The sequence below is a fragment of the Limanda limanda genome, chromosome 4 (genome assembly GCF_963576545.1).
Source record: "Limanda limanda chromosome 4, fLimLim1.1, whole genome shotgun sequence".
In the NCBI taxonomy this organism is placed as follows: Eukaryota; Metazoa; Chordata; class Actinopteri; order Pleuronectiformes; family Pleuronectidae; genus Limanda; species Limanda limanda.
The window spans coordinates 23,058,315-23,072,779 of NC_083639.1; the positions used below are offsets into that span (position 1 = coordinate 23,058,315).

The 14,465-nt window shown below is 40.2% G+C and overlaps 1 protein-coding gene across 1 annotated transcript in view; it reads right to left on the minus strand.

Moving 5' to 3' along the window:
- plxnb1b (plexin b1b) overlaps positions 1–14,465 on the minus strand; it is a 95,039-nt gene that overhangs the window by 39,416 nt on the left and 41,158 nt on the right. The window contains exons 3-4 of the mRNA XM_061069460.1: positions 2,468–2,556; positions 115–1,285 (exon numbers count right to left, since the gene is read on the minus strand). Coding sequence (XP_060925443.1) covers positions 115–1,275 — 1,161 coding nt within the window. The 5' untranslated portion in view covers positions 1,276–1,285; positions 2,468–2,556. The remainder of the gene's footprint in view (positions 1–114; positions 1,286–2,467; positions 2,557–14,465) is intronic.

The window sequence follows — 14,465 nt, forward strand, 5'->3', positions numbered from 1 at the left end:
AATTCATTAAAACCAATTACTAATGCTAATTCATTGCGGTTGAGTTTTATGAAACGTGACATCCCAAATAACGAGTTACAACAGAAACAAGCAAATGAAACCTTATGAACTCACCTCTGGCAGGTTGGCACAGTTGGATTTGACTTCATACTCAATATAGGCTGCCTCCACTCCTGCATCTTTACCCATCTGTGTGTAGCACAGGTCTCTGGTGGAGTTGATCCTGCGGTCAACATCTTCTAGATTAAACATGCAGAGGGCAGAGTCCTCACTGAGCCGAGTTGATGAAGCCAAATGAGTGGAGAAGACACCAAGAAGAATGTCAGAGTCTTGATTAGCAGCATCATCCTTGGAGAGCCCGAGCTGAACAGCTTGGAGCAAGTTATAAACTTTTCCTGGCCTGGAACGGCACGTTAAAGGTACTTCTACATATGAGTAATAGGACTGGTCGTCCAAACATACTCGAGAGACATATGTGCGGTATTCACGTGATTGTGACTTGAGGTCCCGTCTGTAGAAGAGGAAGTATACATGCTGACGGTGGGCAAACGAGGCCACAAAATGATGGTCATATTCGGAGAGACGGCCAGCCACAGCCAATTTAGCAGTCTCCTCATAAGAAAAGATGGGTTCCTGGCGGAGGTTTCTTGTGGAAATAGGTGGATGGCTGCTGGTGTAACCTCTGCCCACAAACAGAACTGGCTGTCTGGCAGGATTTGGCCGAACAACAAGCCCAACAGTACTGACGTTGGGGTGGTTAGCTGCTACATATTGGGTATCCACTGGCCTTGTGGTGGAGAATCGTATTTCATCCACATATTCCAAGTTACGTTTCTGACATATTCCCTGGTTGACACTTCCACAGGTGATCAGTTCCATGGAGTAAGGATCAACCAACAGGAGCTTGTTGTGATTATTGGTGGTCCTAGCCTGAGGGCAGTTACTCTTAGTAACAGGAGGTAAGCAATCCCGACTGTCCGTGACAGGTCCAGTGTCATCCTGGCGTTCATGTTGGAGGTATCGATTCAACTGGAACAGGTGATCTCGGGCCCCAATATAGACCAGACCCACGGTGGGGTCAGGATGCAGGGCCAAGTGCTCAAACACAGTGTTATTCCGGACAAAGGTGGGATAAGGACTTGAGTGGGAGGAGTCTGCCCCTTGGACAACTCCACTGGGTAATGAGATCAAGGGCCAGCCAATTGCTGGCAGCAGGAGAGACAGCAGTGCCCGAACTGCTAACACTGAAAGACCACGTACCGTCCCCGGAGGCATGGCAGCAGAGCTGAGGGAAAGACGACAAGAAAAGTTGTTACAAACAATGTCTCCATTCATTATAGGTGTTACCATGTTACAATCCTCCATATAAACACTCTACTACATGTATCCTCTTAAGATCACACATTATTGCAGACACGCGTATGGATACAGTTTGTCTTTGAATTTTATTACTTAAATTTAGCCTCAGCAAAAATCAATATCTTCAGCCCCTTTCCAACAGCTATCATAGCCTTTCTGTTCACTCACTGCATGTAACCTTCTTTGGAATAATGCTACACATTGGATGTTTTGGTTTGCTTTGCACGTCTCTGACGACATTCTAGAGGCTATTGCACATGAGAATTCCAGGAAATCAGCAGCTGCCCAATTTCAGTCACTGAAATCCCGATTTTTTATTTCATTCTAATGTTCGATGTTTACATTAACTGCTGACCTGTATGTGCAGGATTTTATGCATTTCAAATTTGCATGACTGACTGATTGGATAAACAGGTGTCCAGATGGTCCCAATGAAGTGCTCAGGGAACATACTGTACAGTTCCTATATTCCACTAAACAATACATAGGCCAAGCAAAGTGATCTCACATCTAACTGTTGCACTAAAGCCTAATTCATAGTACACAGTTTTCAGCCCAATTTCTCTGTCGCAGACGAGTTTTCCTGATCAGCACTAGATCAGCAGTCTGTTATCACTCTGTGTGAATTCTTCAAAGACTTCCAAGATTAGAGAGGCTCACGGACGCGGCGAAAACACGGCGAATACGCAGCGAAGACATCTGATTTCAAACTTACTGGAAATCTTGTTGGTGTCAGCGAGAACTTTAGCCAATCTGAGTGAAAGATGGAGTGAGGTATTGAAGGTACATGAAGTGTGCTGAAATGAATGAAAGACTCCCTATCCATAGACAACAAGTCATGTGGTGTAATCTCAGCTCAAATAGTTCCACAAATGGGTTCAAAATTGAATAGATAGAGTACTTTATTCATCTCCTTCATGATTTGATTAGTTTTCTTCTGCAGATAAACCATCTTAATAATAAACAACGTAAATAAAACAATCGTTAAAAAAGAAAATATTTATGCGTTTCACTTTTAAAATCTGCAACATATCAAGTGGCATTCATTCATTTAAACAGTCTAAGGAGGCTCCTTCAACATAATAAATCTGAGACATCAATGCCTCACCATTTGTTTCCAGTGGTGTTTTATAGAGGCATGTCACCTCTTGACCTCCCAGCAGCATGGGTTTAAAAACACATCCCTCTGGACACAACCTGTAACACAAGGGAGAGAGAAGACACACGAGTTAGACACCCAGTAAATGCAAAGATGGCAAACCTTGTCCTGAAAGACATTATTGTGGGCCAATCACATGCATGTGTGTTTACTGCAAACACAGACATTCAAACTCCTTGTATTTGTTGGCATCACTGCAGTTCACTAAAAGTCATGGGAAGCTCATTCCCATTGTAATTCCTGTCAGTGAAAAAATCTTCAGGAAAACCCTGTTGAAAGTTGAGTAGCCCAACAAGGCTTTCAGTGCCCCACATACTGTCCCAGTATACAACCCGCCTTCATTGCCAGGATAAAAGGTACAAAAACCTTTGGTTTCAGAGTCCCTGCCAGAAAAACAAGTTGCTGTGTTTTAAAAGAACCTTGAGAGCTGTAGAGCTCCTTTGTTTTTGCTACCAACTCTTCGTTTTTTTCTTAGCTGGTGGAATACTGTGATGTTTCCTCTAATTATAACTGCTAAATAACACTCACTTCAGTTTTTCACACCATATAGAGCATATCCCTCTTCTTTCTGCTTACTATTTCGCTCTCCTATCCACCTCTCCTCCTACTAGTCTCCCATCACTGACACAGAAGCAGGATTAGTTCTTTCGAGTTCAGGCAGATCTCCAGTGAGCTTATTCAAAGGGGAGGTTGGGAAAAAGACAGACTGAAAAAGACACTATTCACTCCCAGACCAAATCTCACCCAGTGAGCGTGCATGCACTCACACACGCACCACTTTCCTGCCACACTAAGAGCATTAGAAAGCTTACTTTGTTGGTGGAAATCTCCTCTTTGTGAGAATGAGGGTAAAGACCTGGTGGGAGGCCAAAAATGAGTTTAGAAATGCTGCCGGCCCCATTTTAGTTTGAAAACTGGCAGGCTGTGTTGTAGTGTGGACGGGCACAAGAGAATATGTACGGAAACCATGATGTAGACACTAAACAACTTGCTGATTGGGTCTTTCGGGTCATATAGTAGCCTTTGCTGACTTGTCAGGCTCCTATAACATGACCCCCTTCTGGAGAAAATTACAAACATAAGCCTTGGTTACCAGTGTAGAACACAACATGGGTAATCAAATACAGGTACGGCTGAACCTGTTGCATTTCCTAACAGCTGTTATGAAGTGAAATTCTGCATATTAAAATTATTCAACTGTTTAGGAAGAGACAAACTATTATTCAAGCAATTCCTGTGCACACTGGCACACGCATGTCCAGTGTGCCTCTTCACGTGTGCTATTCTGAACAGGCATAAACAATGATACTTAATGCATGCGTACGGAGATAATTTTAGTTTGAAAATGCCATTTTTAAACAAAACCAGTCGTACGGACATAGCCAAGCAAAAGTGCATGTTAAGAAGGGAAAAAAATGTTAGTTAAAACATTTCAGTTGAGTAAAATCTCTAGTTGCAGAAAATGGTCGACACAGTCATCCCCCCTCCCCTCCCAAGTTTAGATGGCATGCAGTTCAGACATAGTACAAATCCTGCTTAAACTAAAACTCACACTTCTCCTTTGGAGGTGAGACGAGTAAGTTTCTATAACTTGGTTAAAAGCTCTGCTGCTGCAAAGCGTGAACTCTGTAGTGAGCATGTCACAATTCTCTGGTGGAAAGAGCTTTACAGCTTGGTGCATATAATCCTGAGAAACCAGCTCAGACCCTGAAGAGGCAGAGACACAAATGACTGTTCAGAATGTCCAGGAATTTACTTTAGAAAAATACTTCAAGCAACACAGTGTTTCCCCACTTTACCCACCAGCCTACGGTCTCTGCCAGCTAGACATATAAGCATGCATTGTGGGTAACATTGTCCAATTTGAGCACAGGGTTGCCTTTTCCGATAACGCTCACAGTTTGCAGGCTGTCACTCTACTTATCTGAGAATAACAGAGCAGTCAGGTCCTCATCTTTCGAAATTCTAAATTTGGTGAAATATGGACAAAAAATAAATAATCCATGCCATCACTCCAGGTGTCCCTCTTCCTGCACTGAATTATTGAATTAGGTTCAACTTCATTCAGAGTTTGAGTAACATGAGAACAAGAAAATGGACTCCTGATTTAATTATTTCACGTTGAAATAAATAAATCCCATTTTGTGTCCAAGTGGAAGTTTTTCTATCGGTGATTTCAGCCAAAGGTATCAGTGTGATGTGAGGTGAGATGAGGAAATATGTGCCTATAATTGCTTTATCTAAATGTTCCTTTACTTTTAGGTAATGGAATCCACTTTGTTACTGCTTAGTTTACAGAAACAGTAACTTGATTCATTTAATGGAATATGCAGCAGATATTCCAACAAACTAAAGAAACAGGAAAGAATACAATAAAAATGTTGTTGGCATAGTGAAGAGTTTCAGGGGTAGTATTGCCAAAACAGTGAGTCCTTCCAATCTTTATTTCCTAATTACTGAGTACCAAATTGACAACTTGTAATAGCATTGCTTAATATTATATAAACTGTTGTGCAGTGTTTTAGCATCTGAAAAAGTGGCCTTCCTTGATAGTATTTAATTTTTCATAGCGGCTCTATAAGCATCATTCCACATAAAACCTACTTAATGCCTTAATGCATTTCAGCATTTTTCCATATTCTCCAAATTTAATATCACTTTAGGCCTTAAAAATGCATTTTCTGGCTATAAGGGTATTGCTTTTTGAAGGTGGTGATAAGTGTTGCCTAGAAATACTGAATCATCTATGCCATTGAAGGTGTATATTTTCCAGAACCACTCGATTCACTTTGCCATTTATTTGATGTTCCATTGCTAATGAACTGAAAAGCTATTTTGTAACACTGAAGAAGCCATTCAAAATTAAAGATCATGGGAGGAAGGTTTCCACAAAGCTTTGAAACTGGAACAGGATTAACTTTGAATTAAGCAGCCAATCTGTGTAAAAGTACAACTTTAACTGTTGTGAGAATACTAGAACAACTGCGTGTTGTCGATGGTGGTTCAGAGAACATACATTCCTGAGTTGTTCCAATACTTGATGAGATGACAGGTAATTTTGGGGCCTGTAGCAGATGGACAGGGGTAGAAGTATAGGCAAACCAAAACCTACCATCCTCAGTCCACTATAAAAAGGAGTGGACTGATGCTGCAGCCAAAAGACTACACAACACATTGGAGCATTCCTGAGAGGCACATTCAATTGAGCCATCATACGCTACATTGAGTCCAGCCTTTCATTCATTTTCAATTCAGCTATCCTACATTCTGGAAGAGACCAGAAGGGACCACAGCAGAGCAGAGAGGGGGGACAGACCATAACTGGGACATAAGCGGACAGAAACCGGGTTACAGGAAGACAATAGTGAGAGGGGAAGACGGGGTGAGTTTGCCGCAAACAAGTACTTGCAAGCCTCAGTGCTCACTGAGAACTGATGGAATGTGACTAATGATGATAAGCCAGGGAGAGAGAGAGAACCAGAGAGAGGGAAGAGGAGGATGAGGCGGCAATTAATTACGGTGCCTACCCATATTACTCTATTCAACAGGCAGTCATTTTGAGATAGACTGGGAGAGGAAACAAAGCTAGTTTCTAATTAGTAACAGGATTGTGAGAATAAACAATCAAACATGCACAAGTAGACAAAACAAAAATGTGAACAAATGAGGTCACTTGTTCACTAGTTCTCCTCTGGATACTCAGAGACAGAACAAATCTACACTACAACTGCCTAGACCTGTTCTGAAGAGAACCGGCTGTATGTACGACTTTCTGCAGGGTTTTATCTCAAACTGTTGTAATCTATGAAGGAACAATACATTTTTCAAATTCATTCAAAACGACCATGAATCTACAAATGAACCAATTTAAGTCATTTGATCAGGTTCATACAAAGCAGAATCCTTATGCTGCATTTAGGCCATATCAGCAGAACTGGATGAACCTTCTGTTATTAATCTTGGAAGCATTCATGCAGTTTGCTAATCCTGTGATCCTACTATATAACAATAATACAATAAAATAGAAATTTTTATAAAAAGCACTATTGGTGTTCACAATTCTTACAGAAGCTGTGACATGTTAAAATTGTTTTTTATTATATAATTAACAATACAGGTAAATGAAATTATTATCATTAACAACTGAAACAAGATGAGCACAGTCATTATTAATCCGCTCAATCAACCATACAGTTAATAATAAATTTGCTAATTTAAAGATTGTCAGATATTCCATAACCTCAACGATGCTAAGCTGACGTAAACAGTTTTCCCACTCTGGATTTATTTTAAAATAGACTCAGTGTTGTTTTCTTGTGATTAGTATAACTTAAAGGAATTAACTTCCTTTATCAAAACAATGCAGCAGTAGTGTGACTGTACTGTTAACTGCTACAGTTTCTCCCACTCTGCTTTAAGCTCTTAAGTGACTATTAGGAGATTCATGAGTCATATTATGACTGAAACAGGCCCATTTAACTTAGCGTGTGGTATCTTGAAAAATTGCTGATGAAGATGTTGTAGCTGCACCCTGTACCTGCACAGCTATCAAATATAAAGTGTGAGAATGCCATTTCTGTATGACAAAATGAAACAAAACCAGACTTCTGACACAAAAGCACCTGAACTTTACTTCATCTTTCTGATCCCTTCAGATGTCTATCATTACTTTACTGTAATGTTTCAAAACAAAACTTAGCCTCAATAGTCTACCCATTGGCACCCGAGCTGGGCTTGCTCCCAAAATGTTATTTACAAAGAAACCCCCAACAATTGCTGTCCATCTAAAAGAACACATTCCTCCACGGCTGATGAACTTTACAGAGAGACAGGGGGTGAGGAGGAGGGGAATCATCGCCCTGCGCTCTCTTCCAGAAAATGAGACATGAAAGTTCCCTGGTTTTCACAATCAGGCCCTTTTAAGGGATGAAGTTGCTCAATATGACATGACAGAGGGCTTTTCTGGACATGTTTCAGTGGTCAGGGAAGAGCCACTTGTTGCTGCAGGAGCTGGGTGGATAAAGGAAGTTCTCATGGTTGTTAAACTTTATGGCCCCACAAAAAAAATCACCCTAGGGGGACAGAGGCCTGGATACAAGGGAGGATGGATATCTAAGTCTCAATGGCTTTGACCAAACGTGTGCAAGCGTTTCCTTTTTCTTCTTCATACACCAGCGTTGCTCAGGTCAAATATGATGTCAGCCACAGGACAATGAATGCATGGTGTTAAGCCCCTATTTGCATTTTACGCTTTTCATGTCAACTGTGACAGTTTTTTTTTTTTTGTATTTTGACTTAATGAAAGAGACTTCTATCTCAATTATGACTAACATCCTACTCTGACAGAGTTTCATTGAAAACAGCAGAGAATGTCACCACAGACCTCTAACTGAGTCAGTAAATGTAAGGCAACAACTGCATTTTGCAAGGCTGCTGAGTATTAGCGTGACATACTCCTGCTCAGGAACAACACAAACATAAAACACAAATAAAACAATATTTCTACCAGGTAGGGTCAGGTAAAACACAATGAAAACTAAAACGGTTAAAAGTTGACAATTTAAACTATAAAGGTCTGTACAGTTTATCAAGGCCGTAACTCGGATGGAGACAGGTGCGGCTGGCACCACACAAGTCAGTGGCAAAAGCAATAACTTCTGAATGCACTCAAGCAGATACACAATATTGCTTTAGGTAGAGCCATATCTCACACATGGATATTATTTGGCGTTGAGACAACTATTGTTGGTGGCTTCATTGATATTACAGTTGAGCCGTGAAACAAAGAGAAAAGAGCTAAATTGAGTCAAAACGCACTACAGAGCACAGCGAAGCAATGGTAAACTATAGTGGAGCATGCGTACTTGAGCAGAAACCAAGTCACCATTTCTTGTAAAGGACACACTGAGTGTTTCCCCGCTTTAGGAAACATACAAACAAATTCAGAAAAAATGCCTCGCTATTTAAACCAATCTAAAAATCAGATGAAAGTAAAAAAGATTATAAAAACCCCTTTTTAGTTAGATGTGCAGCTCGAAAACATGTTTGTCTGATTTCTTTTCTCAGTATTTATCACGAAAGCATATACTGATTTGTCATTGCCACAACTGCAACCAGTTCACATGAACTTTGCTTTAAATAAAGCAAATGGTAGAATCTCAGGCCATACAAAAAATGTGTTAATTGGTTGTAATAAGTTGATTGTTTTGTCTAGTAAAAGGCAAGCATCATGTGTGCACAATGTGTTGATGTTGTAGTTATATTTGCAGGTGCAGAGAGTAGTATGGTCTCCACACCACAGTGGTTTGAGCAAAGTAAATTGGATAGTTTGAGTGTGTTTTCTGTCTCCTAGTGTATAATTCCATTGTTTAGGGAAGTCACTTTGTGTGAAAGCTGTCCTATGGGATGTTCACACTGACACAGAATAGAAGGGTGGAGACACACAGAGATCCACACAAACACACACCATCATTACCAACTTAGAAAACTGAGACACGCTCTTGAACACTGCATTTAACTTAAGCTTCTAAGAGCTTCAACAGGTCTGAGAGTTCAAAGATTTCAGCAGCAGACAGCAGGAAGAGACACTTGACCAGGCCTGAGAATCATTAGACGAGAGAAATTTGGCTTTGACGTTATAGTTCAACCATCTAAATGAAACCATTAATTCACCTCCAGCAGGAGGCACTGAACACGTTACCACCTGACGCCAACAGCACTCTGGCTCAGAGTGAAGATTTAGTGAAGTAACTGCAGTGAATAGTTCTGCTGTTCCAGCCAAGGCTGCCGTTATTCTGAGGCAAATTACCCAAACACAACCTTCGACACTGGTCTGCTCTGTCCTAGCAGCTCTGGCCCTACCCGCAGCAGATCCTGGGACAGTTATGGACACGAGCGTGTGACTGCAGGCATTGTTTGGGTGAGTTTCCACACTATCGGCCATCTTGCACACACGGGCTGTGTGTTTAGAGTAGACATCGAGTGCTGCTTGGCTGATACGCTGCTCTGCAGTTCTTATCTTGTTTCCCAATTCCTTTTTAAAGCTGCTTCAACACCAAGAGGAGCAACTTTGTAAATTTTTCCCTTTAGTCATGAGAAACTGTAAACATCTACAAAACTGAGCCTCACATAATGTGAATTACTGAACATTATCTCTGGCAACATGTAAAAATCACTACAACACTCCTACTTGAGCAGGTGATAACACTTGAATCAGAAAAGAGGCCAGTGGGCAAACACTTTGTTACAGTTAAAGCAAATGATCATTTTGATTTTGTATTACTCTGACGCGAGCTTTCGTGTGGACAATGCGTTCAGGCAAATTATACCTTATGTTTTCACATGCTGATTATGGTGGAGAGAAGTATGCACACATTCACTGAAAGAATGCAGAAACTTCTCTGACAGAGAGGAAAAGTAGGAACGAGAAGAACTACTTTTTTTCTGTCGTGTCAATCTCAGCAGCTCGATAAACAGCAGTAATGGGCAGACAGGCTGCTGGAAAACAGAGCTATAGTTGTCTCAGTGTACTGCAGAGAACACATGGATGAAACTGTGGTCAGCAGGGTTGTGATCAGGGGATGGAGCCGCCGGTGTGAGGTTTGACATATTAGTTGACATACGTGAAGTTTCACCCTGTTTTTATAACATCAAATTAAATCAGAGTTTAAAAATGTGTCACTTGGACAAACATCAGTGTGACACGCATGACATAAAAACTTTGTGAAAATTCCATTTGACATGTCCTATACTGCAGCTAGCCATCAGGGGGCAATTGAGACATGGCTTCACTTTTGGGGAGCTGTCCGTCTTTATATACAGTCTATAGTTGTGATGCTTAATGGATGAAAATGCTTAATGGATGAAAAGTGAAGTATGAGCACAACGATATCTGGCTAATTATTCATCAAGTCGCTGATGTATTTTTCTATTTATATTCACTTGCACTGTGTTTCTAATACCCACAAATAAAACCACCAATTTACAATTTTAAATGAGGAGGACCGAAATGCAACAACATTGGCAGCTTTACAACCGTCTATTAAGGTCTCAGTAATGTTACTGATGTTATCCAAGACAAAGTGTTTTTATCTGTTCCAAATTGTCACACTCAAAGGCAGAAAGTCAGCTGTCATAGGATCCTGGCTCCACCTCACTGCCTCCATGAGATGTTTTATGTGCTGTAGTGGCTGCGTTACAAGGAAGTGTAGAACTAAATAACACTTCATGTTTTCTGACACCCTCTAAGCCATTCATCATGTCATACAACAAAATGACAGAGATTGTTAAATGAAGACTAACACCGATTTGACAAGCTCTGTGCTTGGCACGCTGTGGCCTTCAGGCAACAAACATGAACAGGCTGAAAAGCAGACTGCTGACGAATTCACAATTTGGTCAGATTTTGTGATTCGGTCTGAACTCTATAAAACAGAATGGAAACGAAAGTGAAAATATGTTTTTAGAATATTTGTTTCCAGCTGTCCTCTCTGATCACATTAAGCAGGGAGGAACTTTTAAACATCAGATTTTAAATGTATATAGTAGTTAAATGTTTAGCTTAAACTGTTCTGCTTTGTTGTCCTTGCTTTGTTTATTTGTCTATTCTGTGTATGTACGTAGAGAGCAACGGTAAAACCGGAGTCAAAGTCCTTTTATGTGTACACATACATGGCCAATAAAGCCCATTCTGATTCTGAGTTAATCTGTGATGAATTGAAGTGAATGGACATTGTTTACAAAGATATAAACATGCATCTCCCAGGAGTTCTGCCCAAAGGGTCCAATATTTATCCTTAATCAGACCAGATCATCTTTTTCCTCATGATTTAAACCCTTTAAATTTGGTTTGGAAGGCTCTCATATGCCTTTTTTTTAAAGGCTGCCATCTAGACCCGGAACAGTGAAGGTCGGATTGATGGAGTGGTCTTGAGATGGCCGACCCTGCAGTCGATTCTTCCATCTCAGCAGAGGACCTCTGAAGCTGTCAGAGTGACCATTGGGTTCTTGCTCACCTCCCTGACCCAGGCTCTCTTTGCCCTATTACTCAGTTTTGCCTGAAGGGTGATCTCTAGGAAGGGTCCTGGTTCCCTTTCCCAGTTGGAGCCCACTGTGTTCATGGTAACACAGTGTTCTGGGTTTGTGTGTCTTTCTAAACTATATCCAATCAATTCAGTTTGCCAGAGGTGGACATAAGAGATTTTTCACAGCAGCCATTTTGGCAGGATATAGAAGGTAAACACATGTGATACAAATCACCTTAATGAATGTTCTATTCTATTTATGTAGTGATCTGTAGTGAAAAATGTCAGGGTTATTTAAAGTCATTTTGTATGTCAGCGATATCAGTTTTGAACTGTTCCTCTGTATATGTACGGTTTGTACCCTCAATGGACTTTGGGGATCCTTTGTGGTAGGGCTGAGCGATAGGACTTCAAATAAATATCACGATTATTTCAAACTTTTACCTGGATTACGATTATGGGCTGAGTGTGTTCCCTCATCATTTTGGTAGATGACAATTTTGCTTGTCAACCTTTAAAATGTTCTGGAATATTCTACCAAGGAACTAGACAAAAACAACAGACTTGACTACACAAATGCAGGCAACGCATTGTTGACTGATAAATATGCAAGAAAGTGAGGTAAAAGACATGCTGAGAAAATTATGTGTGTCAGGGATTATAGGTTTTTCAGTCCGCACTATTTCGGCATGGTCTATATTTCTACATTCTTCTGTGGTTTAATTATAATGGTCATTGTCTGATGCTGCTTTGCAAATAGGAGGTTTCAGATGGACAATTATCTGGGATTATCCAGTCTGCTACTAAAAATTGGATGAATTTTTGTGACTGCACTCAGTTTTTCATTTGCTCATTAAGTATGTTTATTTTCCTGTTTCAGGCAGAATACATCAAATCTCATCGGGTCATGGCTGTTAACAGAATAATAATCCATCCCTGGAGTGGTTGATTTGAGCAACTGGTTCATGTCATTGGAAGCTGAATAGTTATTTAACCAAAAGAAAAGCAGTTTAAGGACATTTCTCTGGTAATATGCGATAGGAACTTGTCCCACTGTGTCTGACATTTTATGACACAGCATTAGCCCAAATGCAATTTAATAAAAAACCCAGATCCATCAAAATGTAGCTGCTGGGAACACACATGCAACTTTTTCTTTTCAAATAGGGATTAATCAGGAAGACTATTCAGAGCCAAATTCCACAATAAATAATGACTATTGACAATAGTCGCACAAACCAAATATCTTGTTTTTGAGTGGGGGCACTTTGCTGATTTGTTGGCTTTATCTTAACTCACGCATATTTATTTATTTTGACTGAAGGGTCACAACAGGGATTTTAACGAGTTACAACTGTTATTCGACATGTGCAGAGAAGGATGCCTTTATGAAAGGTTTTACTGAGTGAGGGAAGGAGCTTTAAAAAACAGAAATAAATGGGGTAGAGGCAGAGGATGTACTGATGGCTACAGAGATACAGAAAGAAGTGAACAGATGTTTGGGCTGATGGAGGGGGGGCAATAGGAAGAAAGACCAATATTTGGACTCTGCTGGAGGAGAAACGTCATGACTGGCACTGTACAAAAACAAGCTATTATTAGAATTAGTAGTGAGAGAGGGACAGCAGCCAGGCAGATAGAGGTTTTTCAGAGATAGAAGTTGAGAGGTTGAACTCTGGCACCATCAGGGAAGAGGGAAAACTAATGAGCTGCACAAAGAGATTTTGGAGGAACCAACCAAAATCGCACACATGAAGACAAATACACAATCATGAGAAAAGTTGTCACTGTTATTAATCTCTTTAAACTTCCACTCAGCACTGTAGCAATGTGGGTGGTGAAGCTTCATGTAATATACACAGTTTTGAGGAAGATTGATTAACAGGGTGACTTGATTAGCGCCTCATTTCAGGGTCTGAATTCTGGTCGAAAATAGTTGGTTGATATGGTTCAGCACAACATTTTGTACCGTGGAAGTTAAGGCGTAATGACAGTAAATGGTCTGATGCAACTAACATGTTTATTCGGGACAGTGGCTACACTAGAAAACTGTATTGTTACTTTGAATTCTTTCCCCTATCGATTTTTCCTGACTCCTAATTTTGCATATCTTATTTTCTTGCCATTTTCCACTGATTTCCTATTTTATTGGCTCCCATAAAGTCAAACATTGGGCTGTTTATGTTCATGGATCTGAGAATGTATGTGTGAATTTCGAACTTAATATTATGTACTGAGGAAATCATCAGAGAAACCTATAATCTTGGTTGCTTCCCCTTGGGTTCTTCCCAATTTCACATCACACTGCTGCTTGAACATCTGCAGATGTCTATATTTTTGTTTTGAAGTACTTATTATGGTGAAGTTCACAGTAGAATTGATGCTAAACTCAGCTACAGTGTTTTCCTGGTGGTTACTGCTCAGGCCGACTAATCAGAGCACACTGGGGTAAAAGTAATGTGTTGTATGAACATTAAAGTTCTAGAGTGTAATATTAAGTTGAAATGGATCTATTGGCAGAAGTTAAATAAAAACTAATCCTAGTGATATTTTCACTAGTGTGTTTCATCTAAATTGTATGAATTGTTATTTTATTTACCCTAGAATGGGCATTTATTTTGAACTTCTTTAAATTTACATCAGGAGCGGGTCCTCTCTGTGGAGGCCGCCATGTTTTTTACAGAAGCCCAAACTGGACAACCTAAAAACCTTTTGAGTTTTTATGGCAACTGAAGGTTACCACAGGTTCTCTTTCAAGTTTAGAAGAGGGTGAGGTGAGTTGGATTCAGCTGCAACTTGAAACTCCACCACTAGATGTCACTAAATTCTACACACTGAATCTTTAAAGCATTTAACAATTTTCCAGTAGACTGCAGACATTTGAATATGCAACTGGAAATGAGCATAAGATGTCCCCTATATAT